General features: G+C 70.0%; 2 protein-coding genes across 2 annotated transcripts; both read left to right on the top strand.

Moving 5' to 3' along the window:
• The first annotated feature begins 46 nt into the window (after positions 1–46).
• EML3 (EMAP like 3) lies at positions 47–14,321 on the top strand. Its single transcript, XM_075725827.1, is given in 25 exon segments — positions 47–77; positions 3,014–3,172; positions 3,307–3,377; positions 3,380–3,553; positions 3,555–3,589; positions 4,343–4,450; positions 4,683–4,711; positions 4,843–4,869; positions 4,959–5,082; positions 6,604–6,753; positions 6,833–6,902; positions 8,344–8,454; positions 8,536–8,631; positions 8,742–8,876; positions 8,961–9,099; positions 9,170–9,321; positions 9,531–9,656; positions 9,745–9,876; positions 11,336–11,403; positions 11,661–11,749; positions 11,833–11,930; positions 12,002–12,089; positions 12,181–12,279; positions 12,371–12,501; positions 14,127–14,321. Coding segments are annotated over 25 exon segments (2,637 nt in total).
• Positions 14,322–14,986: 665 nt separating this feature from the next.
• Positions 14,987–25,212, top strand: MTA2 (metastasis associated 1 family member 2). The gene is made up of 18 exons (XM_075726127.1): positions 14,987–15,021; positions 16,986–17,053; positions 17,189–17,282; positions 17,858–17,975; positions 18,109–18,172; positions 18,274–18,391; positions 18,489–18,591; positions 18,712–18,811; positions 19,344–19,532; positions 19,636–19,710; positions 19,821–19,879; positions 20,010–20,107; positions 21,470–21,609; positions 21,732–21,960; positions 22,064–22,153; positions 23,486–23,604; positions 24,200–24,348; positions 25,044–25,212. The coding sequence occupies exons 1-18, from the start codon at positions 14,994–14,996 to the stop codon at positions 25,210–25,212; spliced, it is 2,010 nt and encodes a 669-aa protein (XP_075582242.1). The 5' UTR covers positions 14,987–14,993.
• The last annotated feature ends 511 nt before the right edge of the window (positions 25,213–25,723 follow it).

Below are 25,723 nucleotides of genomic sequence, written 5' to 3'. Positions count from 1 at the left end.
GGAGGCCGAGGCCGAGGCCTCGCGTGGGCCCGGCCGCTCGCCCGCCATGGAGCCCCCGCGGGAACGCGGCACCCAGGGTGAGCCCCCGCCCCACGGGCACCCAGGGGTTAACGGAGCGGGGCGGGGGGATTGGGGCTCTGCTGGGGACCCCCGCTCCACCCCACTGACCCCCCCCAAGGAGCATCCCCTTGCCCCCCCCACCCCAGAGGCAGGGTGGCCCCGTGCACCCCACTGCGCCCCGGGAGTGGGGCCGGGGGGGGCGGGGTGCCAGGGGCCACGCTGGGGCATGGGGGGGAGAGGCTGGGGTGGCACAGGAGTCTCTGGGTGCTGGGGTGGCACAGGGGTCCCTGGATGCCTGGGTCCCTGGGTGCTGGGGGTGGCACAGCGGTCCCTGGGTGCTGGGGGTGGCACAGGGGTCTCTGGGTGCCTAGGTGCCTGGGTGCTGGGGTGGCACAGGGGTCCCTGGGTGCTGGGGGTGGCACAGGGGTCTCAGGGTCCCTGGGTGCTGGCACAGGGGTCTCTGGGGTGCCAGGGTGATGGGGGTGGCACAGGGGTCTCTGGGTGCTGGGTGCTGGCACAGGGGTCTCAGGGGTACTGGGGGTGGCACAGGGGTCTCTGGGTCCCTGGGTGCTGGGGGTGGCACAGGGGTCTCATGGTGCCTGGGTGCTGGGGTGGCACAGGGGTGCCTCGGTGCTGGCACAGGGGTCCCTGGGTGCTGGGGGTGGCACAGGGGTCGCTGGGTGCTGGCACAGTGGTCTCAGGGTCCCTGGGTGCTGGCACAGGGGTCTCTGGGTGCCAGGGTGATGGGGGTGGCACAGGGGTCCCTGGGTGCTGGCACAGGGGTCTCTAGGTGCCTGGGTGCTGGGGGGTGGCACAGGGGTCCCGGGGTCCCTGGGTGCTGGGGGTGGCACAGGGGTCCCGGGGTCCCTGGGTGCTGGGGGTGGCACAGGGGTCCCTGGGTCCCTGGGTGCTGGGGTGGCACAGGGGTCCCTGGGTCCCTGGGTGCTGGGGGTGGCACAGGGGTCCCTGGGTGCTGTGGGTGGCACAGGGGTCCCGGGGTCCCTGGGTGCTGGGGGGTGGCACAGGGGTCCCTGGGTCCCTGGGTGCTGGGGTGGCACAGGGGTTCCCTCGGTCCCTGGGGTGCTGGGGTGGCACAGGGGTCCCTGGGTGCTGGGGGTGGCACAGGGGTCCCTGGGTCCCTGGGTGCTGGGGGTGGCACAGGGGTCCCGGGGTGCTGGGGGTGGCACAGGCGTCACTCGGTCCCTGGGTGCTGGGGGTGACACAGGGGTCCCTGCGTCCCTGGGTGCTGGGGGTGGCACAGGGGTCCCGGGGTCCCTGGGTGCTGGGGTGGCACAGGCGTCACTCGGTCCCTGGGTCCCTGGGTGCTGGGGTGGCACAGGGGTCCCTCGGGTCCCTGGGTGCTGGGGGTGGCACAGGGGTCCCTGGGTCCCTGGGTGCTGGGAGTGGCACAGGGGTCCCGGGGTCCCTGGGTGCTGGGGTGGCACAGGTGTCACTCGGTCCCTGGGTGCTGGGGTGACACAGGGGTCCCTGGGTCCCTGGGTGCTGTGGGTGGCACAGGGGTCCCTGGGTGCTGGGGTGGCACAGGGGTCCCTCGGTCCCCTGGGTCCCGGGGTGGCACAGGGGTCCCTGGGTCCCTGGGTGCTGGGGTGGCACAGGGGGTCCCTGGGTGCTGGGGGTGGCACAGGCGTCACTCGGTCCCTGGGTGCTGGGGTGACACAGGGGTCCCGGGGTCCCTGGGTGCTGGGGTGGCACAGGGGTCCCTCGGTCCCTGGGTGCTGGGGTGGCACAGGGGTCCCTGGGTGCTGGGGGGTGGCACAGGGGTCCCCTCGGTCCCTGGGTGCTGGGGGTGGCACAGGGGTCCCTGGGTGCTGGGGGTGGCACAGGGGTCCCTGGGTCCCTGGGTCCCGGGGTGGGCACAGGGGTCCCTCGGTCCCTGGGTGCTGGGGTGGCACAGGGGTCCCTGGGTCCCTGGGTGCTGGGGTGGCACAGGGGTCCCGGGGTCCCTGGGGTGCTGGGGTGGCACAGGGGTCCCTGGGTCCCTGGGTGCTGGGGGTGGCACAGGGGTCCCTGGGTCCCTGGGTGCTGGGGGTGGCACAGGGGTCCCTCGGTCCCTGGGTGCTGGGGTGACACAGGGGTCCCTGGGTCCCTGGGTGCTGTGGGTGGCACAGGGGGTCCCTCGGTCCCTGGGTCCCGGGGGTGGCACAGGGGTCCCTGGGTCCCTGGGTGCTGGGGTGGGCACAGGGGTCCCTGGGTGCTGGGGGTGGCACAGGCGTCACTCGGTCCCTGGGTGCTGGGGTGACACAGGGGTCCCGGGGTCCCTGGGTGCTGGGGTGGCACAGGGGTCCCTCGGTCCCTGGGTGCTGGGGTGGCACAGGGGTCCCTGGGTGCTGGGGGTGGCACAGGGGTCCCTGGGTCCCTGGGTGCTGGGGGTGGCACAGGGGTCCCTGGGTCCCTGGGTGCTGGGGTGGCACAGGGGTCCCTGGGTCCCCTGGGTGCTGGGGGTGGCACAGGGGTCCCTGGGTCCCTGGGTCCCGGGGTGGCACAGGGGTCCCTGGGTCCCTGGGTGCTGGGGTGGCACAGGGGTCCCTGGGTCCCTGGGTGCTGGGGGTGGCACAGGGGTCCCTGGGTCCCTGGGTGCTGGGGGTGGCACAGGGGTCCCTGGGTCCCTGGGTGCTGGGGGTGGCACAGGGGTCCCTCGGTCCCTGGGTGCTGGGGTGACACAGGGGTCCCTGCGTCCCTGGGTGCTGGGGGTGGCACAGGGGTCCCTGGGTCCCTGGGTGCTGGGGTGGCACAGGGGTCCCTGGGTGCTGTGGGTGGCACAGGCGTCACTCGGTCCCTGGGTGCTGTGGGTGACACAGGGGTCCTGGGGTCCCTGGGTGCTGGGGGGTGGCACAGGGGTCCCTGGGTCCCTGGGTGCTGGGGTGGCACAGGGGTTCCCAGCCACCTGGGTCCCCCAGGCAGCAGCACCACGTCACCCTCTCCCCTCCCGCAGGTGAGCCAGGCCCCCCAGGCCCCCCGGCCCCCCTGGAGCTGCGGCTGCAGCGGCTCGAGGAGGAGCTGGCGTTGGTGAAGGCAGCCTTGGCGGACGCCCTGCGACGCCTCGGCCTCTACGACCAGCACCTACCCCGGCTGCTGCGGCACCTGCCCCACGGTGAGGCCTCGACGCCGGGGGTCCCCCTGGGGTGCTGGGGGTCCCCCACCCCGCCATGGGGTCGGGGAATCGGGGTCCCCCAGGATACCTGGCTCTGTGGGGGTCTTGGGTGCTGACCCCTCTGCCCCCCCCAGCAGCCAATGGTGCCATCCCGGAGCCCTACCTACAACTGGACCCCGACGGGCCCCCCCCCAGCCCCCCTGGAACCCCCCCGAGCTGTCACCGGTGGGGACACAGACGGAGGAGACGGCCCCAAGCCCGGAGACGCCGGGAAGCAGCGGGGAACCCCAGGAGCCACCCCCCCCGGGGTCCCCCCCGTGCCCCCCAGCACCCGCCCCGGCATCCCCGGAGCCCCCAGCTCCCGATTCCCCCCCGGCAGCCCCCCAGCCCGGCCCCGCGGGTTGCCCACAAAGAGCTGTGAGGATGGGGGGACCCCAATATCTGGGTCTGCTGGGGAGAACAGGGGGGCTGTGGGGAGAGAGGGGGGGGGCCTGGATGCCGGGGTGCTCTTTTGAGGGGGGCTGCTGGGGAGAGGAATGGGGGGGGCTGGGGCTGCTGGGGAGAGGAAGGGGGGGGGCTGGGGCTGTGGGGAGAGGAATGGGGGGGCCTGGGGCTGCTGGGGGGGCTGTGGGGAGAGGAATGGGGGGTCCTGGGTCTGTTGGGGGGGCTGTGGGGAGAGGGATGGGGGCCTGGGGCTGTGGGGAGAGGAAGGGGGGGGCCTGGGGCTGCTGGGGGGGCTGTGGGGAGAGGAATGGGGGTCCTGGGTCTGTTGGGGGGGCTGTGGGGAGAGGAAGGGGGGGGGGCTGGGGCTGCTGGGGGGGCTGTGGGGAGAAGCATGGGGGGGCCTGGGCTGTAGGGAGGGGAATGGGGGGGCCTGGGTCTTCTGGGGGGGCTGTGGGGAGAGGGGCTGGGGGCCCGCTTGCCAGGGTCCACGGGGAGGATGGTGTCGGGGTTAGGGTGGGATTTGGGGGGGCTATGAGAGCTGGGGGGCTGTTAACCCTTCACTGACCGTATCCCCCATGTCCCCCCCGTGCCCCCCATGTCCCCCGTGTCGCCTATGTCCCCTGTGCCCCCCATGTCGCCCGTGTCCCCCATGTCCCCCCGTGCCCCCCATGTCGCCCGTGTCCCCCATGTCCCCCCGTGCCCCCCATGTCCCCCCGTGCCCCCCAGCCTGCGCAGGCACAGCTCCTCCTCCGGCAGCGCCAGCCCCCGGCAGCGCCTGAGCAGGAAAGCGGCTTCGTCCGCCAACCTCCTGCTGCAGGCGGGGAGCCCTGAGAGGTGGGGGGCCCCCCCCCTGCACCCCCAAACCCCCCCTGCACCCCCACATCCCCCGCCCGTAACCCCCTTCCTCCCCCCTGCACCCCAACCCCGCCTGCGCACCCCCATCCCCTCTGCACCCCCTCATCCCCCCCTGCACCCCCACATCCCCCTGCACCCCCAAACCTCCCCTGCACCCCCATCCCCCCCTGCACCCCCACACTCCCCCGTTGACGCCACCTCTCCCTGGCAGCCGCCCGAAGGAGCCCACCCTGAGCCCAGGTGGGTGCTGGGGGGGGGGGGGGGGGGGGTTGGGGGAGGGGGTCATTTTTAGGGTGCAGGGGGTTGGGGGTGTCATTAGCGGGGTGCAGGGGTGCTCATTTTGGGGGGCGTAACGCCGTTTCCCTCCCCAGGGTCACGCCGCGGGAACTACAACCTGGGTGAGGCTGGGGGGCATCTGTCCGTCCAGCCGGCCGTGGGGCGGAGGCCGGGGGGCTGTGGGGTGACCCCCGGCGTCCCCGCCCCACAGAGGGGGTGTCGGTGAAGATGTTCCTGCGGGGTCGCCCCATCACCATGTACGTGCCCTCGGGGCTGGGCCCCTACGGGGGGCTGCGGGCCGAGCTGCCCCCCGAGCGCCTCCAGCTCGACTGGGTGTATCCTGCACCGTGGATTGGCGGGGGGGGGGGCCGGCCCCCTACGGCACGTCCCGGCCGCGTGTCCGCACCCGCCCACCCCCCAAACTGGGGGTCCCCAGCCCTCTCTGGGGGTCCCATCCCTGGCCCCATTCCCACCCCTCTCTGGGGTTCCCACCTGGGGGTCCCCAGCCCTCTCTGGGGGGTCCCATCCCTGGCCCCATTCCCACCCCTCTCTGGGGTCCCCACCTGGGGGTCCCCAGCCCTCTCTGGGGGTCCCATCCCTGGCCCCATTCCCACCCCTCTCTGGGGTCCCCACCTGGGGGTCCCCAGCCCTCTCTGGGGGTCCCATCCCTGGCCCCATTCCCACCCCTCTCTGGGGTCCCCACCTGGGGGTCCCCAGCCCTCTCTGGGGGGTCCCATCCCTGGCCCCATTCCCACCCCTCTCTGGGGTTCCCACCTGGGGGTCCCCAGCCCTCTCTGGGGGTCCCATCCCTGGCCCCATTCCCACCCCTCTCTGGGGTTCCCACCTGGGGGTCCCCAGCCCTCTCTGGGGGTCCCATCCCTGGCCCCATTCCCACCCCTCTCTGGGGTTCCCACCTGGGGGTCCCCAGCCCTCTCTGGGGGGTCCCATCCCTGGCCCCATTCCCACCCCTCTCTGGGGTTCCCACCTGGGGGTCCCCAGCCCTCTCTGGGGGTCCCATCCCTGGCCCCATTCCCACCCCTCTCTGGGGTTCCCACCTGGGGGTCCCCAGCCCTCTCTGGGGGTCCCATCCCTGGCCCCATTCCCACCCCTCTCTGGGGTTCCCACCTGGGGGTCCCCAGCCCTCTCTGGGGGGGTCCCATCCCTGGCCCCATTCCCACCCCTCTCTGGGGTTCCCATCTGGGGGTCCCCATCCCTCTCTGCGGGTCCCCATCCCTGGCCCCATCCCTCTGGGGGTCTCCATCTGGGGGTCCCACCCTTCTCTGGGGGTCCCCACCCCTCTCTGGGGGTCCCCACCTGGGGGTCCCCATCCCTCTCTGGGGCCCCTACCTGGGGGTCCCCACCTGGGGTCCCTCCCCATCCCTCTCTGGGGGTCGTCCCCCCCCGGGCTCCCCACCTGGGGTTCCCCATCCCTATCGCTGTCATATCCCCACCCCTCTCTGGGGGTCCCCCCCCCTCTCTGGGCTCCCCACCTGGGGGTCCCCATCCCTATTGCTCTCATGTCCCCATCCCTCTCTGGGGGTCCCACCCTTCTCTGGGGGGTCCCCATCCCTCTCTGGGGGTCCCCCCCCCCTCTGGGCTCCCCACCTGGGGGTCCCCACCTGGGGTCCCTCCCCATCCCTCTCTGGGGGTCCCCCCCCTCTGGGCTCCCCACCTGGGGTCCCCACCCCTCTCTGGGGGTCCCCCCTCTCTGGGCTCCCCACCTGGGGTCCCCACCCCTCTCTGGGGGTCCCCCCCCGGGCTCCCCACCTGGAGGTCCCCCTCAGGGTGGGGGCATGGAGTTGGGGTGCAGATCCCCCCCCCCCCCAGCAGCCGTTACATCCCTTAACGCCGCTCAGCTACGGCTACCGGGGCCGGGACAGCCGCTCCAACCTGCACGTGCTGGCCTCGGGCGAGCTGGTGTACTTCATCGCCTGCGTGGTCATCCTCCTCCACGTCCCGCGCCGCCGCCAGCGCCATTACCTGCGCCACAGCGACTGCGTGCGCTGGTGAGCCCCGGCGGGGGGGCGGGGGTCCCCCCGGATCCCGATCCACCCCCCCATCACCCGCTGTGTGTCCCCCCCCCAGCCTGGCCGTGCACCCCGACCGCCTGCGCGTCGCCACGGGGCAGGCGGCCGGCGTGGACAAGGACGGCAAGGTACGGGGGAGGCGTTGGGATCGGGATTGGGGCGGGATTGGGATGGGGATGGGGTGGGGTGGGGATGGGGATTGGGATGGGGATGGGGTGGGGTGGGGATGGGGATTGGGATGGGGATGGGAATGGGATGGGATTGGGATGGGGAGGGAGATTGGGATGGGAATGGGGAGGGAGATTGGGATGGGAATGGGATGGGATTGGGATGGGGATGGAGATTGGGATGGGATGGGATTGGGATGCGATGGAGATTGGGATGGGATGGGGATGGGATGGAGACTGGGATGCGACGGAGATTGGGATGGGATGGGATGGGGATGGAGATTGGGATGAAATGGAGATTGGGATGCGATGGAGATTGGGACGGGATGGGATGGAGATTGGGATGGGGATGGGGATGGGGATGGAGATTGGGATGGGATGGAGGTTGGGATGGGATGCAATGGAGATTGGGATGGCGATGGCGATTGGGATGGGATGGGGTGGGGTGGGGATTGGAATGAGGATGGGGATGGAGATTGGGATGGGATGGAGATTGGGATGGGATGAAGATTGGGATGCAATGGAGATTGGGATGGGATGGAGATAGGATGAGCCAGAGATGGGGATGAGTTGGGATGATGATTGGGATGGGATGGAGATTGGGTTGCAATGGAGATTGGGATGGGATGGAGATAGGATGAGTCAGAGATGGGGATGAGTTGGGATGATGATTGGGATGGGATGGAGATGGAGATTGGGATAGGATGGGGATTGGGATGGGGATGGAGACTGGGATGGGATGGGATGGGATGGGATGGGGATGGAGATTGGGATGGGATGGGATGGAGATTGGGGTGCAATGGAGATTGGGATGGGATGGGAATAGGATGAGTCAGACATGGGGGTGAGATGGGATGATGATTGGGATGGGAATGGGATAGGATGGGATGGAGATTGGGATGGGATGGAGATTGGGATGGAGATTGGTATGGGATTGGGATGGGAGGGGAGGGGACAGGATGAGACAGAGATAGGGATGGGATGGGGATGGAGATTGGGATGGGGAGGGATGGGATGGGGATTAGGATTGGATGAGACAGAGATGGGGATGGGATGGGATGGGAGGGGACAGGATGGGATGGGACATGATGAGACAGAGATTGGGATGGGATGGGATGGGGATGGAGATCAGGATGGGATGGGATGGGCATTGGGATGGGAATGGAGATTGGGGTGGGATGGGACAGGACGGGATGAGACAGAGACAGAGATGGGGATGGGATGAGGATGGAGATCAGGATGGCATGGGGATTGGGATGGGATGGGATGGAATGAAGATAGGCCAGCGATGAGGACAGGCTGGGATGGGGACAAGGACGGGGCGGGATGGGGCTATGTGTCCCCGCACCGTGGGATGGGACCCCCGGGACCCCCTGCCCCCCGACCCGCGCTGTCCCCGCAGCCGCTGCAGCCCATCGTGCACATCTGGGACTCGGCCACGCTGCTGACGCTGCAGCAGATCGGCCTCGGCAGCTTCGAGCGGGGCGTGGGCTCCCTCGCCTTCTCCACCGCCGTGAGTCCGCGCACCCCCCCTTGTCCCTCTGTCCCCCTGCAGTCCCACGTCCGTCCCCTTCACCCCTGTCCCCCCTCCCAGGACCAGGGAGCCTACCTCTGCGTGGTGGACGACTCCAACGAGCACATGATGTCGGTGTGGGACTGCGCCCGCGGCACCAAGCAGGCGGAGGTGAAGGTGAGGGGACGCAGGCGTCCGGATTGGGGCGTGGGGGGGACGACCCCGGCATCCGGGATGGGGGGGGTCCCGGGTATCCGAGCTAACGGTTTGCTCCCCCGGCTCCGCAGAGCACGAACGAGTCAGTGCTGACGGTGGAGTTCAACCCCCAAGACAGCAGCAGCATCATCACCAGTGGCAAATCCCACGTCTACTTCTGGACTTGGAGCGGGGCCACCCTCACCAAGAAGCAGGGCATCTTCGGGGTGAGGGGGGCACCCCAGGGTGCTGGGGTGGGGGCCGGGGGGGGCCGGGTTTGTGCCGACGCTGCTATTTCCCTCCCCTTCCAGAAGTACAAAAAGCCCAAATTCATCCAGTGCTTCATCTTCGACGCCGCCGGGGACGTGCTGACGGGTGACTCCGAAGGCAACATCCTGACCTGGACCCGCGCCGCCGGCGACGGCCGGACGCCCGGCAAGGGTGGCAAAGGTGGGGGGACGGGGAGATAGGGACGGGGGACTGTGGGGCAGCTGCGGGGGCTGACCCCCCGGCTCCGCAGAGACCTACCAGATCGGGCAGCAGACCCGGGCGCACGAAGGCAGCATCTTCGCCCTGTGCCGCCGGCGAGACGGGACGGTGCTGAGCGGCGGCGGCAAGGACCGGCGGGTGGTCTGCTGGAGCCCCGCGCTGGCCCTGCTGCAGGAGGCCGAGGTGGGGGACGCACCCCAAAACCCTCCCTTAGTTCCCCCCCCCCCCAAAAAATCTGCCCCAGCCACCCCCAAAACCTGCTCCGACCCTCAGAACCTACCCCGGTTGCCCAGCTCGCCGAGTGCTGCGGGCTGGGGGTGACCGGGAAGGGCAGGTTTTGGGGTGCCCTCCCTGAGTGCCCCCTCTCCGTCTCCCTGACCGCCCCCCCCCAGCTCCCCGAGCGCTTCGGGGCGGTGCGGACCATCGCCGAGGGACCCGGGGACGAGCTGCTGGTGGGGACAACCCGCAACGCCCTATTGCGGGGGACGCTGGCCGACGGCTTCACCCCCATCGTGCAGGTTGGGTCGGGGAAGTGGGGGGGTGCTATGGGGGGGGTCTCCCCGCTATGGGGACGGGGTGATGACCCCCCTGTCCCCCCCCTGCCAGGGACACACGGACGAGGTGTGGGGCTTGGCCACCCACCCCAGCTGCTGCCTTTTCCTCACCTGCGGCCACGACCGGCAGCTCTGCCTGTGGGACGGGCAGGAGCACGCGCTGGCCTGGAGCCTGGCGCTGGAGGTTGGGGGGCTGGCGGGGCTGGTATGGGGGTACAGGGGGCTGGGGGGGGCTGGCAGGGCTGGTATGGGGGTACGGGGGGCTGGGGGGGGCTGGCAGGGCTGGTATGGGGGTACAGGGGGCTGGGGGGAGCTGGCGGGGCTGGTATGGGGGTACGGGGGGCTGGGGGGAGCTGGCGGGGCTGGTATGGGGTACGGGGGCTTGGGGGGGGGCGAGGAGGCTGGTATGGGGATATGGGGGGTACAGTGGGGCTGGGGGGGCAGGAGGCTGGTATGGGGGTACAGGGGTACAGGGGGGCTGGGGGGGCTGGGGGGACAAGGGGACCTGGTATGGGGGTACAGGGGGGCTGGGGGGGCCTGGGGGTACAAGGGGACCTGGTATGGGGGTACGGGGGGCTGGGGGGGGCAGGAGGCTGGTATGGGGGTATGGGGGGCTGGGGGGGGCTGGCAGGGCTGGTATGGGGGTACGGGGGCTGGGGGGGCAGGAGGCTGGTATGGGGGTACAGGGGTACAGGGGGGCTGGGGGGACAAGGGGACCTGGTATGGGGGTACAGGGGGGCTGGGGGGGCCTGGGGGTACAAGGGGACCTGGTATGGGGGTACGGGGGGCTGGGGGGGGCAGGAGGCTGGTATGGGGGTACGGGGGGCTGGGGGGGCAGGAGGCTGGTATGGGGGTATGGGGGGCTGGGGGTCTAGGAGACTGGTATGGGGGTACAGGGGGGCTGGGGGGGGCTGGGGGGACAAGGGGACCTGGTATGGGGGTACAGGGGGGCTGGGGGGAACAGGAGCAGGAGGCTGGTATGGGGATATGGGGGTACAGGGGGGCTAGGGGGGGCAGGAGGCTGGTATGGGGGTACAGGGGGGCTGGGGGGCCTGGAAGACTGGTATGGGGGTAGGGGGGCTGGGAGACTGGTATGGGGGTACAGAGGGGCTGGGGGGGGCAGGGGGTAGGAGGCTGGTATGGGGGTATGGGGGTACAGGGGGGCTGGGGGGGCAGGAGGCTGGTATGGGGATATGGGGGTACAGGGGGGCTGGGGGGGGCAGGGGGTAGGAGCCTGGTATGGGGATATGGGGGTACAGGGGGGCTGGGAGACCTGGTATGGGGGTACAGGGGGGCTGAGGGGGGCAGGAGCCTGGTATGGGGGTTTGGGGGGTCTGGGGAACAAGGGGACCTGGTATGGGGGTACAGGGGGGCTGGGGGGACCAGAGGGTGGGAGCCTGATGGGGGGGTATGGGGGTACAGGGGGGTTGGAGGGGGGGGAAGGAGGCTGGTGTGGGGGTCTGGGGGGACTTGGTAGGGGGGTATGGGGGTACAGGGGGGCTGGGGGGACCAGGGGACCTGGTATGGGGGTACAGGGGGGCTGGGGGGACCAGGGGGCAGGAGCCTGGTGTGGGGGTAACGGGGGGGGGTTCCAGGGGGGGTGGCCCAGCACCCCCATGGCCTGACATCCCCATCCCCCGCAGGACACGGGGCTCTGTGCCGATTTCCACCCCGGGGGGCAAGTGGTGGCCGTGGGGCTGCTCACGGGGCGGTGAGTGACGGGGGGACATCGGGGGCGGGGGGGGGGGACACGGGTGCCAGTGGCCGGGGGCACGGTGCCACGCAGCGGGGGCTGAGCCATGGGAGGACGGGGACACGGCGGGGGGGGGGCCGGTGCCCTCAGCCCGCCCGACCCCGCCGTCCCCATGTCCCCCCCCGGTCCCCGCTGTGCCTTCGTCCCCCTCCGTGTCCCCATGTCCCCCCCCGTGTGTCCCCCCCCCCCCGCCGTGTCCCCCGTTGTCCCCGTAGATGGCTGGTGCTGGACACGACAACTCAGCAGCCGCTGGCCGGGGGCTCGGACGGGAACGAGCAGCTTTCGGTGGTGCGGTTCTCCCCGGGTGAGCCCCCAGCCCCACGGAAGCGGGAGGGGACCCCGACGTGTCCCCTTCGATGTCCCCAACCCTCGTCCCTGTCCCCGCAGACGGCTCTTTCCTGGCCATCGGCTCCCACGACAACTTCATCTACATCTACAGCGTCGCCGAGGGCGGGCGCAAGTACACCCGCTTTGGGCGCTGCACGGTGAGAGTCGGGGGGTGGGGGGGCTTTTTGGGGGTCCCCACTGTCCCCAACACCCCCTCTTTGTCCCCCAGGGCCACTCCAGCTTCATCACCCACTTGGACTGGTCCAAAGACGGCCGCTTCATCATGTCCAACTCGGGGGACTACGAAATCCTCTACTGTGAGCGAGGGGGATGGATTTGGGGGGGCGGCTGGGGGGCACCGGGGGCTGGGGGTTTCATTGTCCCTGTGTCCCCCACCCACCCACCCAGGGGACGTCGCCGGGGGCTGCAAACTGCTCCGCAACCGCTTCGAAAGCCGGGACCGGGAATGGGCGTCCTACACCTGCGTCTTGGGCTTCCACGTCTTCGGTGAGCGTGTTTGGGGGGGCACAAGGGGGGACGGGAATTTGGGGGGGGGTCCTGGAGGGTTCCCTTGACCCCCTCCCCATGTCCCTGGCAGGCGTCTGGGCTGACGGCTCCGATGGCACCGACATCAACTCCCTGTGCCGGTCCCACCACGAGCGCGTGGTGGCCGTGGCCGATGATTTTTGCAAAGTTCATCTCTTCCAGTACCCCTGCGCCCGCCCCAAGGTGGGATGGGGGGCACTGGGGGGGTCCGGACCCCCAGGTGGGGTGGGCTGGGGGGCTGGGGGGGGCCAGACCCCCGGGTGGGTGAGCTGGGGGAACAGGGAGGGGACAGGATGGGGTCCAGACCCCGAGGTGGGGCGGGTTGGGGGGCTGCGGGGGGTCCAGACCCCCGGGTGGGTGAGCTGGGGGGACAGGGAGGGGACAGGATGGGGTCCAGACCCCCAGATGGGGTGGGTTGGGGGGCTGCGGGGGTCCAGACCCCCGGGTGGGTGAGCTGGGGGGACAGGGAGGGGACAGGATGGGGTCCAGACCCCCAGATGGGGTAGGTTGGGGGGCTGCGGGGGGTCCAGACCCCCGGGTGGGTGAGCTGGGGGGACAGGGAGGGGACAGGATGGGGTCCAGACCCCCAGGTGGGGTGGGCTGGGGGGGACTGGGGGGGTCCAGACCCCAGGTTGGGCAGGCTGGGGGGACAAGGAGGGGACAGGAGGGGGTCCAGACCCCCAGATGGGGTAGGTTGGGGGGCTGCGGGGGGTCCAGACCCCCGGGTGGGTGAGCTGGGGGGACAGGGAGGGGACAGGGGGGTCCAGACCCCCAGGTGGAGCAGGTTGGGGAGCTGCAGGGGTCCAGACCCCTGAGTGGGGTGAGCTGGGGGGGACGGGGGGTCTGGACCCCCGGGTGGGGCGAGCTGGGGGGGACAAGGGGGTCAGACCCCAGGTTGGGTGAGCTGGGGGGACAGGGAGGGGACAGGATGGGGTCCAGACCCCCAGGTAGGCCGGGTTGGGGGGCTGCGGGGGGCCAGACCCCTGGATGGGGTGGGCTGGGGGGGACAGGGAGTTCCAGACCCCAGGTGGAGTGGGCTGGGGGGGACAGGAGAGGTCTGGACCCCCAGGTGAGGTGGGCTGGGGGGGACAGGGGGTTCCAGACCCCAGGTGGGGTGAGCTGGGGGGCTGTGGGGGGCCAGACCCCCAAGTGGGGTGGGCTGGGGGGGACAGGGGGTTCCAGACCCCTGGCTGGGGTGGTCTGGGGGGGGTCAGGGGGGCAACAGGGGGGTCTGGACCCTGGGGTGGGGCGAGCTGGGGGGCTGTGGGGGGCCAGACCCCCAAGTGGAGTGGGCTGGGGGGGGGGGGGGGGCAGACCCCTGAGTGGGGTGGGCTGGGGGGGGGACAGGGGGGTCCAGACCCCCAGCGTGGGGCAGGGAGGGTGCAGGGGAGAGGCTGCAGGAGGGCAGGCGCTTGCAAGGGGCACGCGTGTGCAAGAGGAAGGCGTGTGCATGCAACACACCTGTGCAAGGGGAAGGCATGTGCATACAACACGTGTGCAAGGGAAGGCATGTGCATGCAACACGTGTGTGCAAAGGGAAGGTGTGTGCGTGCAACACGTGCAAGGGGAAGGCATGTGCATACAACACACGTGCAAGGGGAAGGCGTGTGCGTGCAAGATGTGCAAGGGGAAGGCGTGTGCGTGCAACATGTGCAAGGGGAAGGCGTGTGCGTGCACGGGGAAGGCACGGGCGCGCAAGACGCGTGCGAGGAGCAGCCCCGGGCCTGAGGCACGCGGGCACGCGCTGGCGTACGGGGAACCGGGGCGCGTGCGCCCGCTGCCGCTCGCCCGCTCACGCTCGCCCGCAGGCCCCGAGCCACGTGTACGGGGGCCACGGCAGCCATGTCACCAACGTGCGCTTCACCCACGACGACGGCCACCTCGTCTCCCTGGGGGGCAAGGACACCAGCGTCTTCCAGTGGCGGGTGCTGGGGGGGCCACCGCCACCCTGCAGCCGCTCGCCCTGCACCCCCGAGCCTGGGGGGGACCCCGAGCCGCGCTGAGCCCCTCCCCCACGCTTCCTCAGCCGCTTCCTCTTCCTCCCTCCCTTCCTCACCCTCCTGGGGACCAAGGGGGGGGGGGGGGGGGGGCTGGGGCCCTCCCCCCCCGCCCCCGTTTTCACGCTGCACTGTGAGAGGCCACAATAAAGCCTGGGGTCAGGGGCCCGGCTCCGCCTGCTTCCTGCCGCCGCGGAAACGGCCGCCCACTTCCCGGAAGCGCCGGAGATTGCCGAGCCGGCCCGAGGTTGTTCTCACCACCACCACCCCCCATCTCCCGACCCCTTTCCGGAAGCGCTCCGGCTCTGGCGGAACTTGCCGAGCCCCTTCCGGAGGAGCCCGAGGCCAGACCGAGGCGTCCCGAAGCTCTTCCGGAGCGGCCCGAACCCGCGCCGAGGCGTCCCGAGGCTTCTCCGGAGGGGCCCGAGGCCGGGCCGAGGCGTCCCGAAGCTCTTCCGGAGGGGCCCGAGGCTTCTCCGGAGGTGCCCGAACTCCTTCCGAAAGGTTCCGAGGCTTCTCCGGAAGCGCCCGAGGCCGCGCCGAGCCTGTTCCGAAGCCTCCCGAAGCCGTTCCGGAGGCGCCCGAACGGGTCGTGCCGGTGCGGAGGCGGCGGGAGCGGGAGGCGATGAAGCGCGGCCGGGGCCGGGCCCGGGGGGTAGCGCGGCCGAGCGAGCGGCCATGGCGGCCAACATGTACCGTGTCGGCGGTGAGCGGGGCCGGGGGCGGGAGGGGAGAGGGGGCCCCGCGCCCGTGAGGGGACGGGGGGGGGGGGGCCGTGAGGGGATTAGGGGGGTCTGTGGGGGGATTAGGGGGGTCTGTGAGGGGTTATGGGGGGCCCGTGAGGGACGGGGTGTCCTGTGAGGGGTTTGGGGGGGGTCTGTGGGGGGTTTAGGGGGGTCTGTGAGGGGTTTAGGGGGGTCTGTGAGGGGTTATGGGGGGCCCGTGAGGGACGGGGTGTCCCGTGAGGGGTTTGGGGGGGGTCTGTGGGGGGATTAGGGGGGTCTGTGAGGGGTTTAGGGGGGTCTGTGAGGGGTTATGGGGGGCCCGTGAGGGACGGGGTGTCCCGTGAGGGGTTTTTGAGGGGGTCTGTGGGGGGTTTAGGGGGGTCTGTGAGGGGTTTAGGTGGGCCTGTGAGGGGCTATGGGGGGCCCGTGAGGGACGGGGTGTCCCGTGAGGGGTTTTGAGGGGGTCTGTGGGGGGTTTAGGGGGGTCTGTGAGGGGCTATGGGGGGCCTGTGAGGGACGGGGTGTCCCGTGAGGGGTTTTGGGGGGGTCTATGAGGGGTTTAGGGGGGTCTGTGAGGGGTTATGGGGGGCCTGTGAGAGGAGGGTGTCCCGTGAGGGGTTTTTGGGGGGGTCTGTGAGGGGATTAGAGGGGTCTATGAGGGGATTAGGGGGGCCTGTGAGGGGCTATGGGGGGCCTGTGAGGGATGGGGTGTCCCTTGAGGGGCTTTAGGGGGGGTCTATGAGGGGTTTAGGTGGGTCTGTGAGTGGATTAGGGGGGTGTATGAGGGGTTATGGGGGGGCGGGGGGGGGGGAGGGGTCCCGTGAGGGGTTTAGGGGGGCCCGTGAGGGACGGGGGGTGCTGTGAGGGACGGGGTGTCCCGTGAGGGGCTTAGGGGGGGTCTGTGAGGAGATTAGGGGGGTCTGTGAGGGGTTCTGGGGGGACAGGGTGTCCCATGAGGGGATTAGGGGGGTCTGTGAGGGGATTAGGGGGGTCTGTGAGGGGTTATGGGGGAGTCCGTGAGTGGTTTAGGGGGGTCCGTGAGTGGGGGAGGGTGTCCTGTGAGGGGTTTAGGGGGGTCTGTGAGGGGTTTGGGGGGTCTATGAGGGGGTTACGGAGGACCCGTGAGGGGATTAGGGGGGTCTGTGAGGGGTTATGGGGGTCCCATGAGTGGAGGGTTGTCCCGTGAGGGGTTTAGGGGGGTCCGTGAGTGGGGGGGGTGTCCCATGAGGGGTTTAGTGGGGTTTGGGGGGTCTGTGAGGGGTTATGGGGGACCCGTGAGTGGGGGGGGTGTCCCGTGAGGGGATTAGGGTGGTCTGTGTGGGTTTAGGGGGTTCTGTGAGGGGTTATGGGGGGGCTGTAAGTGGGGGGGTGTCCCATGAGGGGTTTAGGGGCGTCCATGAGGGGTTTAGGGGGGTCTGTGAGGGACGGGGGGGGCACTGTGAGGGGAACGGGGGTCCCTGAAGCCCAGAGGTGGGCGACACTCAGCCCACGCCGTGTCTGTGAGGAAGAGGGGGGGCCCTTGGGGGGGGCAGTGCCGTGTCCGTGACAAGAGGGACCCACGAAGGGAGAAGGGGGAGCCCCGGCTTCTGGGGGGGGTGGGTTCATCCCGTGTCCCCCCCCCCATCTGTAAGGGGAGGGCCCTTGGCAGTGGGGGACCCCTGCTCTGTAAGGGGGGGGACGGGGAGCCAGGGGTGTTAGGGGGTGCTGGCTGCGTTTCGGTGAGGGAGAAAGGGGGGTCCTGGCGTCGGCGAGGGGACGGGGGGGCTGCGTCTGTGAGGAGCAGGGACTCCCCGAGGGGGTCCCGTTGCGGTGGGGGAAGCCCCACCGTGCCCGTGGGACCCCACCTCCCCCCCCAAATTTTTTTGAGAGAAAATGGGGCCACTTAGTCGTTAGCGAAAGCGGGGGGGCTCTCCTCACCGCACCCCCTTTTTTCCCCCCGCCGCAGACTACGTCTACTTCGAGAACTCCTCCAGCAACCCCTACCTCGTCCGCCGCATCGAGGAGCTCAACAAGGTGATTTGGGGTGGCAGGGTGCAGTCCCCTGGGGATGAGGACACCCCCCCCCCCCCCCCCCCCCCGCCTTTTCCCTTTTCATTCTTGGGGGGGGCTTCTGCCCCTTCCTCACCTTCCTATCTGCCTCCTCCCAAGACCGCCAACGGCAACGTAGAGGCCAAGGTCGTCTGCCTCTTCCGCCGCCGGGACATTTCCAGCAGCCTCAACAGCTTGGCCGACAGCAATGCGCGTGAGTGCGGGTGGCTGCGCCCCGTGGCGGGGGCGGGGGGGTGCGTTTTTGGAGGGGTGGGGGGCTGCGCTGCACCCCTTCCTCGCCCCAGGGCTGGGGTGTGGCAGGGCGGATCCCGGCTTGTTGCCGTTCCTGCCTCGGGGCGTTCGGTTCCCTGAGGGTGCTGGGAGGGGTCCGTGACCCCCCCCCCCTAATTTGTGCTGCCCCCCCCCAGTTTGGGGTGGGGGGAGCTGGCTTGTCGCAACGCGCTGTCCCTGGGATGATTTGGGGGGGGCTTTGCCTATTTGGGGGTCACGGGTGCACCCTGGGGGGGGGTTGGGGGGGGCAGAGCGGGGTTCAGGCCCTAATGGGGGGGGGTTGGGGGGGGTCCCCAGGGGCTCCCCCACCCCCACTGGGCTTCCCACGCGTGTGAGCATGGCCCGGCTGCCCCCCACCCCCTGCACCCCTCGCTCCCCCCTCGGCCTGGGCTGCTGCCAAAATCCAGGGCGGAGGGGGTGGGTGCTGGGAGAACAATGGGGGCCGGGGTGGGGGGCCCCCCTCTAATCCCCCCCCCCCCGCCCCTCGGCTGCGCCCAGGCGAGTTCGAGGAGGAGTCCAAGCAGCCCACCATGACGGAGCAGCAGCGGCACCAGCTGAAGCACCGCGAGCTCTTCCTCTCCCGGCAGTTCGAGTCGCTGCCGGCCACCCACATACGGTGCGTGCCGGGGCGTTGGGGGGCTCCGGGGAGCGTGGGGGGGCTCCGGGGAGTTTGGGGGGCTCTGGGGAGCGGGGTGCCCCAGGGAAAGGGGGTGCCCCACGTCGTGACACCCCCGCTCTGCGCCCCGCAGGGGGAAGTGCAGCGTGACGCTCCTCAACGAGACCGACATTTTGGGCCAGTATCTGGAGAAGGAGGTGAGAGCGCCGTGCCCCCCCGGCTAAGGTGCGTGGGGGGCTAATTTGGGGGGCTCCCTCACCCAGCTGAGCCCCCCCCGCCTTCTCTCCATCCCCCCCAGGACTGTTTTTTCTACTCGCTGGTGTTTGACCCTGTCCAAAAAACCCTCCTGGCCGACCAGGGCGAGATCCGGGTCGGCTGCAAGTACCAAGCGGAAATCCCGGATCGGCTGGCCGAAGGTTGGGGGGGGTCTCTGCGGTGTTGGGGGGGGTCTGTGCCACACGGGGGGGGGCGCAGGGGGTTCAGCCTGCGCCCCCCTTTTACCCCTTCCCCCAGGCGAGTCAGACAACCGCAACCAGCAGAAGATGGAGATGAAAGTGTGGGATCCCGACAACCCCCTGACGGACCGGCAGATCGACCAGTTCCTCGTGGTGGCACGGTGAGCTGGGGCCGGGGAGGGTGGCGGGGAGCAGGGGGGGACACAGGGGGCAGGGGGGGACACGGGGAGCCCCCCGCTGACACCCCCTCGCCTCCCTTGTCCCCCCGCCCCGCGTCTCAGAGCCGTCGGGACTTTCGCACGCGCCCTGGACTGCAGCAGCTCCATCCGGCAGCCCAGCCTGCACATGAGCGCTGCCGCCGCCTCCCGCGACATCACGCTGGTGAGATTTTGGGGGGATCTAGTGAGATTTTGGGGGGGTCCGCTGAGATTTCGAGGGATCTAGTGAGATTTTTGGGGGGTACGGTGAGATTCTGCAGGGATCTGGTGAGATTTTGAGGGGTCCCGTGAGATTTAGGGGGATCCAGTGAGAATGGGGGGGGAGGTCCAGTGAGAAGGGGGGGTGGATCTGGTGAGATTTCGGGGGGGTCTGGTGAGATTTTGAGGGATCTAGTGAGACTAGGGGGGGGTGTGGTGAGATTTTGAGAGGTCCAGTGAGATTTTGGGGGGGTTCGGTGAGATTTTGAGGGGTCCAATGAGATTGGGGGTGTGGGTCCAATGAGATTTTGAGGGATCCGGTGAGACTGGGGGGGGATCCAGTGCGATTTTGGGGGGGGTCCTGTGTGATTTTGAGGGATCCGGTGAGACTTAGGGGGATCCGGTGAGACTCAGGGGGTCCAGGGGAGCACCCCACCTCCATGGCACGGAGTGGGGGGGGCTCCCCCTGATCCCCTCGCCCCGTTCTGCGCCCCCAGTTCCACGCCATGGACACGCTGCAGCGCAACGGCTACGACTTGGCCAAGGCCATGGCCACGCTGGTGCCGCAGGGGGGGCCGGTCTTGTGCCGCGACGAGATGGAGGAGTGGTCGGCTTCCGAGGCCATGCTTTTTGAGGAAGCACTGGAGAAATACGGCAAGGATTTCAACGATATCCGGCAGGATTTTGTGAGTTGGGGCGGCGGAGGGCGTGGGATTTTGGGGGTGGAGGGCAGCTCGGGGCGAAGGACAACCCCCAAAACGAGAACTCGCTTCCGTTCGCTCCCCGCAGCTGCCTTGGAAATCTTTGGCCAGCATCGTGCAGTTTTACTACATGTGGAAGACCACCGACCGCTACATCCAGCAGGTTTGGGAGGGGGCTCTGCTGGGGTTTGGGGGGGCTGCTGGGGTTTTGGGGGGGCTGCTACGAGCCCCCCCGCCGCGCCCTGCCCGCCTCACCCCCGTCTTTGCTCGCAGAAGAGGCTGAAGGCAGCAGAGGCGGACAGCAAGCTGAAGCAAGTCTACATCCCCACTTAGTGAGTTGGGGAGGGGGTGCTCTTGGGGGGGCCTGGACCCCCCTTCTAGGCCTGGGGGGGGGGAAGATGGGACCCCCCCAGATCCCCCCAAACCCCCCCAGACCCCTCCTGACCCCCCTTTTCTCTGCAGCACGAAGCCAAACCCCAACCAGATCATCTCGGTGGGCTCCAAACCCGGCATGAACGGGGCTGGCTTCCAGAAGGGGCTGACCTGCGAGAGCTGTCACAGTCAGTGGGGCGGGGGGACGCTGGGGTTGGGGGGCGGGGGTTCCTGGGGCGGGGGAATGGGGATACACGGAGGTGGGGGGGGTCCTGGGGTGGGGGAATGGGGATACATGGAGGTGGGGGGGGTCCTGGGGTGGGGGAATGGGGATACACGGAGGTGGGGGGGGTCCTGGGACGAGGGGTTAGGGGGCTGGATGGGGGGCAGAGGGGCAGCTCTAGGGGCTGTGGGGCAGGAAGGGGGGCAAATGGGGGGCAGGGGGGCAGCTCTAGGGGCTGTGGGGCAGGATGGGGGGCAGGGGGGCAACTCTAGGCTGTGGGGCAGGATGGGGGGTGTATAGGGGCAAATGGGGGGCAGAGGAGCAGCTATATAAGGGCTGTGGGGCAGGATGGGGGGGCATATAGGAGCTTGGGGGGCAGAGGGGCAGCTCTAGGGGCTGTGGGGCAGGAAGGGGGGGGTGTAGGGGTTATGGGGGCAGGATGGGGGGCAGCTCTAGGGGCTGTGGAGCAGGATGGGGGGCATATAGGGGCAAATGGGGGGCAGAGGAGCAGCTATATAAGGGCTGTGGGGCAGGATGAGGGGGCATATAGGAGCTTGGGGGGCAGAGGGGCAGCTCTAAGGGGCTGCGGGGCAGGAAGGGGGGGGTGTAGGGGTTATGGGGGCAGGATGGGGGGCAGCTCTAGGGGCTGTGGAGCAGGATGGGGGGCATATAGGGGCAAATGGGGGGCAGAGGAGCAGCTATATAAGGGCTGTGGGGCAGGATGGGGGGTACATAGAGCCAAATGAGGGGCAGAGGGGCAGCTAGAGGGGCTGTGGGGTGGGATGGGGGGCAGGAAGAGGGGCAGAGAGATAGCTCTAGGAGCTGTGTGGCAGGATGGGGGAGCATGTAGGGGTATGGGGGGCAGGATGTGGGGCAGAAGGGCAGCTCTGGAGTCTGTTGGGCAGGAAGGGGGGGCACATAGAGCCAAATGGGGGGCAGAGCAGCAGCTAGAGGGGCTGTGGGGTGGGATGGGGGGCAGGAGTGGGGTCAGAGGGGCAGCTCTAGGGGCTGGGGGGCAGGATGAGGGTGTGTGTAGGGGTATGTGGGGCAGAAGGGCAGCTCTAGGGGCTGTGGGACAGGAAGGGGGGGCACATAGAGCCAAATGGGGGGCAGAGCAGCAGCTAGAGGGGCTGTGGGGCAGGAAGGGGGGGCACATAGAGCCAAATGGGGGGCAGAGGGGCAGCTCTAGGGCCTGGGGGGCAGGATGGGGGGCACATAGAGCCAAATGGGGTCAGAGGGGCAGCTCTAGGGGCTGTGGGGCAGGACGGGGGTGTTCGAGGAGCTGCAGGGTCCCCCCGCCCACCCCCTATCCTCCCCTGCCCCACAGCCACCCAGTCCGCCCAGTGGTACGCCTGGGGCCCCCCCAACATGCAGTGCCGCCTCTGCGCCTCGTGCTGGATCTACTGGAAGAAATACGGGGGGCTGAAGACCCCCACCCAGCTGGAGGGGGCTGCCCGCAGCGCCTCGGTGAGCCCCGGGGTGGGCCGGGGTTAGGGGTGCAGACCCCCCCCAGCACCCCACTGCCCCCCCCCACCCCAGCACCCCACTGACCCCCCCCCAACCCTCCCCCTGCCCCCCTCCCCTCGCAGGAGCCGCATTCTCGGGGGCACCTTTCGCGCCCCGAAGCGCAGAGCCTCTCTCCTTACACCACCAGCGCCAGCCGGGCGAAGCTGCTGGCTAAAAACCGCCAGACTTTCCTGCTGCAGACCACCCGCCTCACCCGCCTGGCGCGGCGCCTCTGCCGCGACGTGCTGCAGCCCCGCCGCGCCGCCCGCCGCCCCTACGCCCCCATCAACGCCAACGCCATCAAGGCCGAGTGTAGGTGACGGGGTGGGGGGGGACGCAGCAACGGCGGCGGCGACGGCAGGGAGCTGCCAGCCCCCTTCCCCATTCTCACCTGCGCCCCCCGCTTTGCCCGCAGGCTCCATCCGCTTGCCCAAGGCCGCTAAGGCTCCCCTCAAGATTCACCCGCTGGCCCGGCTGCCCCTCGCCGCCATCGTCAAGGAGCTGGGTGAGGGGCTGGGGGGGCTGGGGAGGGGGTGGATGGGGGTTCCTGGGGGGCTGGGGGATGTGGGGCGGGTTCCCAGGGGTGTGGGGCCAGGTCATGGGGTGGCTGAGGGGTCTCTGGATGTCTGGGGGGGGTTCCTAGGGGTGTGGGAGATATGGGGCAGGTTCCTGGGGGGCTGGGGGATGTGGGGTGGGGTTCCCGGGGGTGTGGGGCCAGGCCATGGGGTGGCTGAGGGGTCTCTGGATGTCTGGGGGGGGTTCCTAGGGGTGTGGGAGATATGGGGCAGGTTCCTGGGGGGCTGGGGGATGTGGGGTGGGGTTCCCGGGGGTGTGGGGCCAGGCCATGGGGTGGCTGAGGGGTCTCTGGATGTCTGGGGGGGGTTCCTAGGGGTGTGGGAGATATGGGGCAGGTTCCTGGGGGGCTGGGGGATGTGGGGTGGGGTTCCCGGGGGTGTGGGGCCAGGCCATGGGGTGGCTGAGGGGTCTCTGGATGTCTGGGGGGGGTTCCTAGGGGTGTGGGAGATATGGGGCAGGTTCCTGGGGGGCTGGGGGATGTGGGGTGGGGTTCCCGGGGGTGTGGGGCCGGGCCATGGGGTGGCTGAGGGGTCTCTGGATGTCTGGGGGGTCCCTGGGGGTCTGGGGGATGTGTGGGTGGGTTCCTGGGGGTGTGGGGCTAGGCCTTGGGGTGGCTGGGGCGTCCCCAGAGGGCTGGGGGATCCCTGGAGGTCTGGGGGATGTGGGGGTGGGGGGGGCTCTGGGGGTCTGCGAGATGGGGGGGGGGTGGTTCCTGGGGGTCTGGGAGATGGGGGGCAGGTTCCCGGGGGTGTGGGGTTCAGCCATGGGGTGGCTGGGGGGTCCCCAAAGGTCTGGGGGGATATGGGGAGGGGTCCCCAGGGGTGTGGGGTGGCTGGGGGGTCCCTGGAGGTCTGGGGGGGATATTGGGTGGGGGTCCCCAGGGGTGTGGTGCCTGGTGTGGGGTGGCTGGGGTGTCCCCAGAGGTCTGGGGGGATATGGGAGGGGTCCCCAGGGGTGTGGGGTGGCTGGGGGGTCCCCAAAGGTCTGGGGGGACATGGGGGGGTCCCCAGGGGTGTGGGGTGGCTGGGGGGGTCCCCAGAGGTCTGGGGGGACATGGGGGGGGTCCCCAGGGGTGTGGAGTGGCTGGGGGCGTCCCCAAAGGTCTGGGGGGACATGGGGGGGGTCCCCGGGGGTGTGGGGCAGTTGGGGGAGACGCAGGGGGCTGGGTGGGGGCCAGCTGGGGCCGTGGGGCTGGATTTTGGGGCTCTTCCTGGGAGCTGTGGGGTGGCAGGGGGGGTCCTGACACCCCCCACCCCCCCAGCGGCACAGGCCCCCCTGAAGCCGAAGACGCCGCGGGGCACCAAGACCCCCATCAACCGGAACCAGCTGAGCCAGAGCCGGGGGCTGGCGGGGCTGGTGGGCAAGCGGGGCTACGAGGGGGCTGGCGAGGGCCACCGCCCCCCCCGGGTACGGGTACGCGGAACTGGGGGGGCTACGAGGGGGCGGGGAGGGCCCCGGGGGGGGCGGGGCTTCCCTGGGATTGACAGGGAGCAGGGCCTGTGGGGGTGGGCGGGGGGTGGAGCCTGCGGGATTGGCAGGGGGTGGAGCTTGTGGTGATTGACGGGGGCGGGGCCTGGGGAAAGGGGTTGGATTGGCTGGGGGTCTGGGGTGATTGACAGGGGGTGGGGCCTGGGGAAAGGGGTTGGATTGGATGGGGCTCTGGGGTGATTGACGGGGTGGGGCCTGTGGGAAGGGGTTGATTGGCTGGGGGTCTGGTGTGATTGACAGGGGGCGGAGCCTGTGGGAATGGGGCCGATCCCAATTGGTGGGGAGAGGACGTGGGGGGTGGGCACTGGGCTGATTGACAAGGGAGTGGCATGCGCGGGGGGGGGGCAGGGGCGGGCTCTGGGATGACTGACACCTCCTAGGGCCCGTGGGCAGGGCGGGGCCGGGGGAGGCGGCCTGTGATTGGCCGAGGGGCGGGAGGAGGCGGCCTGTGATTGGCCGAGGGGCGTGGCCTCACGCTGCCGCGCAGGTGGGGGCCTCGGGCCTCCCCTTCTCGGCCAACGGGCGCCCCCTGGCGGCGGGGCTGCGCGCCGGGCCCCCCCCTGCCAGCAAGCGGCAGAAGCTGAACCCCGCGGACGCCCCCAACCCCGTCGTCTTCGTGGCCACCAAGGACACCAGGTGAGGGGCGGGGGGGGGATATGGGGTTGGGGGGGGGGCCATGGGGCGTGGGGGGAGCCATGGGGTGGGGGGGGTGTAGCGCTGGTGGTAGGTGGGGGTGGGAGCACAGTGGGGGGGGGGGGGGTCTGTAAGGCCATGGAGGGGGATATGGGGGGGCCATGGGGCAGAGGAGAGGTTATGGGGAGCCATGGGGCAGAGGTAGGGGGATCTGTGAGGCCATGGGGGGGGGAATCTGGGGGGCTATGGGGCAGAGGGGGGGTCTGTAAGGCCATGGAGAGGGATATGGGGGTGCCATGGGGCAGAGGAGAGGTTATGGGGAGCCATGGGGCAGAGGCAGGGGATCTGTGAGGCTATGGGGGGGGGGAATCTGGGGGGCTATGGGGCGGAGGGGGGGTCTGTAAGGCCATGGAGGGGGATATAGGGGAGGCCATGGGGCAGAGGAGAGGATATGGGGATCTGTGAGGCTGGGGGGGGGAATGGGGGGATTATGGGGCGGAGGGGGAATCTGAGGAGCTGTGGGGTGGAGGAGGGGATATGGGGGGCCATGGGGCAGAGAGGGGGGATCTGTGAGGCTATGGTGGGGGAATCTGGGGAGCTATGGGGCAGAGGAGGGGATCTGGGGCGGGGGGGGCGGCTCTGGGGCGCCGTGGGGCACCCTCCACCGCTGACCCCCACCCCATTTCCCCCCACCCCAGGGCTCTGCGGAAGGCGCTGACGCACCTGGAGCTTCGCCGCGCCGCCCGCCGCCCCAACCTCCCCCTCAAGGTGAAACCGGGGCTGCCCCTGCGGTCCGGGGGGGCCCTGGCACCCTCCGCCCCCCCACACCCTGCCAGCACCTCAGAGCCCATCGTCCTCGAGGACTGACCCCCCCCGCCCCCATCCCAGGCCCCTTTTATATTTTTTTTATTTCCATAAAAACCGCCGAGGGGGAGGGCGGGCCCGGTACCGGAGCCGGTGCTGATCCGGAGCTCCTCCCTCCCCCGCTACCCCTCCCCCCCGCCCCAAATGCCTCACCCCCAAACCCCCACGCGCCCCTTTTGTACGTGGAGCAACGCCCCCGGTTTTGTATCTCGGGCTGTCTCGGTTCTGTAGCGACAGGAAATAAAAATGACGATTTTTTCTTCACCGGGACCCAAAAACCGGCGGCGGGAGCGGGGCGGGGATCCCGGATACACACGGTGCTCCGGGCGGAACCATTCTGGCGGGTCGTGTTTCCGGGGGGGGTACCTAGGGGGCGGAGGGGTACTTCCGGCGGATGCTCCTCGGGGGACGAGAGACAGGACGGGCCACTTCCGGCGGAAGTTCCCCTGGGGAAAACGGGAGCGGGAGGACGCTGGTGGTGCGGGGAGGGAGGGGATCGGTACCGGTACTGGCC

The sequence above is a fragment of the Pelecanus crispus genome, chromosome Z (genome assembly GCF_030463565.1).
Source record: "Pelecanus crispus isolate bPelCri1 chromosome Z, bPelCri1.pri, whole genome shotgun sequence".
Taxonomy (NCBI): Eukaryota; Metazoa; Chordata; class Aves; order Pelecaniformes; family Pelecanidae; genus Pelecanus; species Pelecanus crispus.
Note: the sequence above shows the minus strand (reverse complement) of the source record. Positions and strands in the feature narration are given on the sequence as shown.

Coding starts and splice junctions, on each gene's coding strand:
- MTA2 (XM_075726127.1), top strand. CDS start 14,994: ATGGCGGCCAACATGTACCGTGTCGGCG. Junction 17,283..17,857: donor CTTGGCCGACAGCAATGCGC/GTGAGTGCGGGT, acceptor GGCTGCGCCCAG/GCGAGTTCGAGGAGGAGTCC. Junction 20,108..21,469: donor GACCTGCGAGAGCTGTCACA/GTCAGTGGGGCG, acceptor CCTGCCCCACAG/CCACCCAGTCCGCCCAGTGG.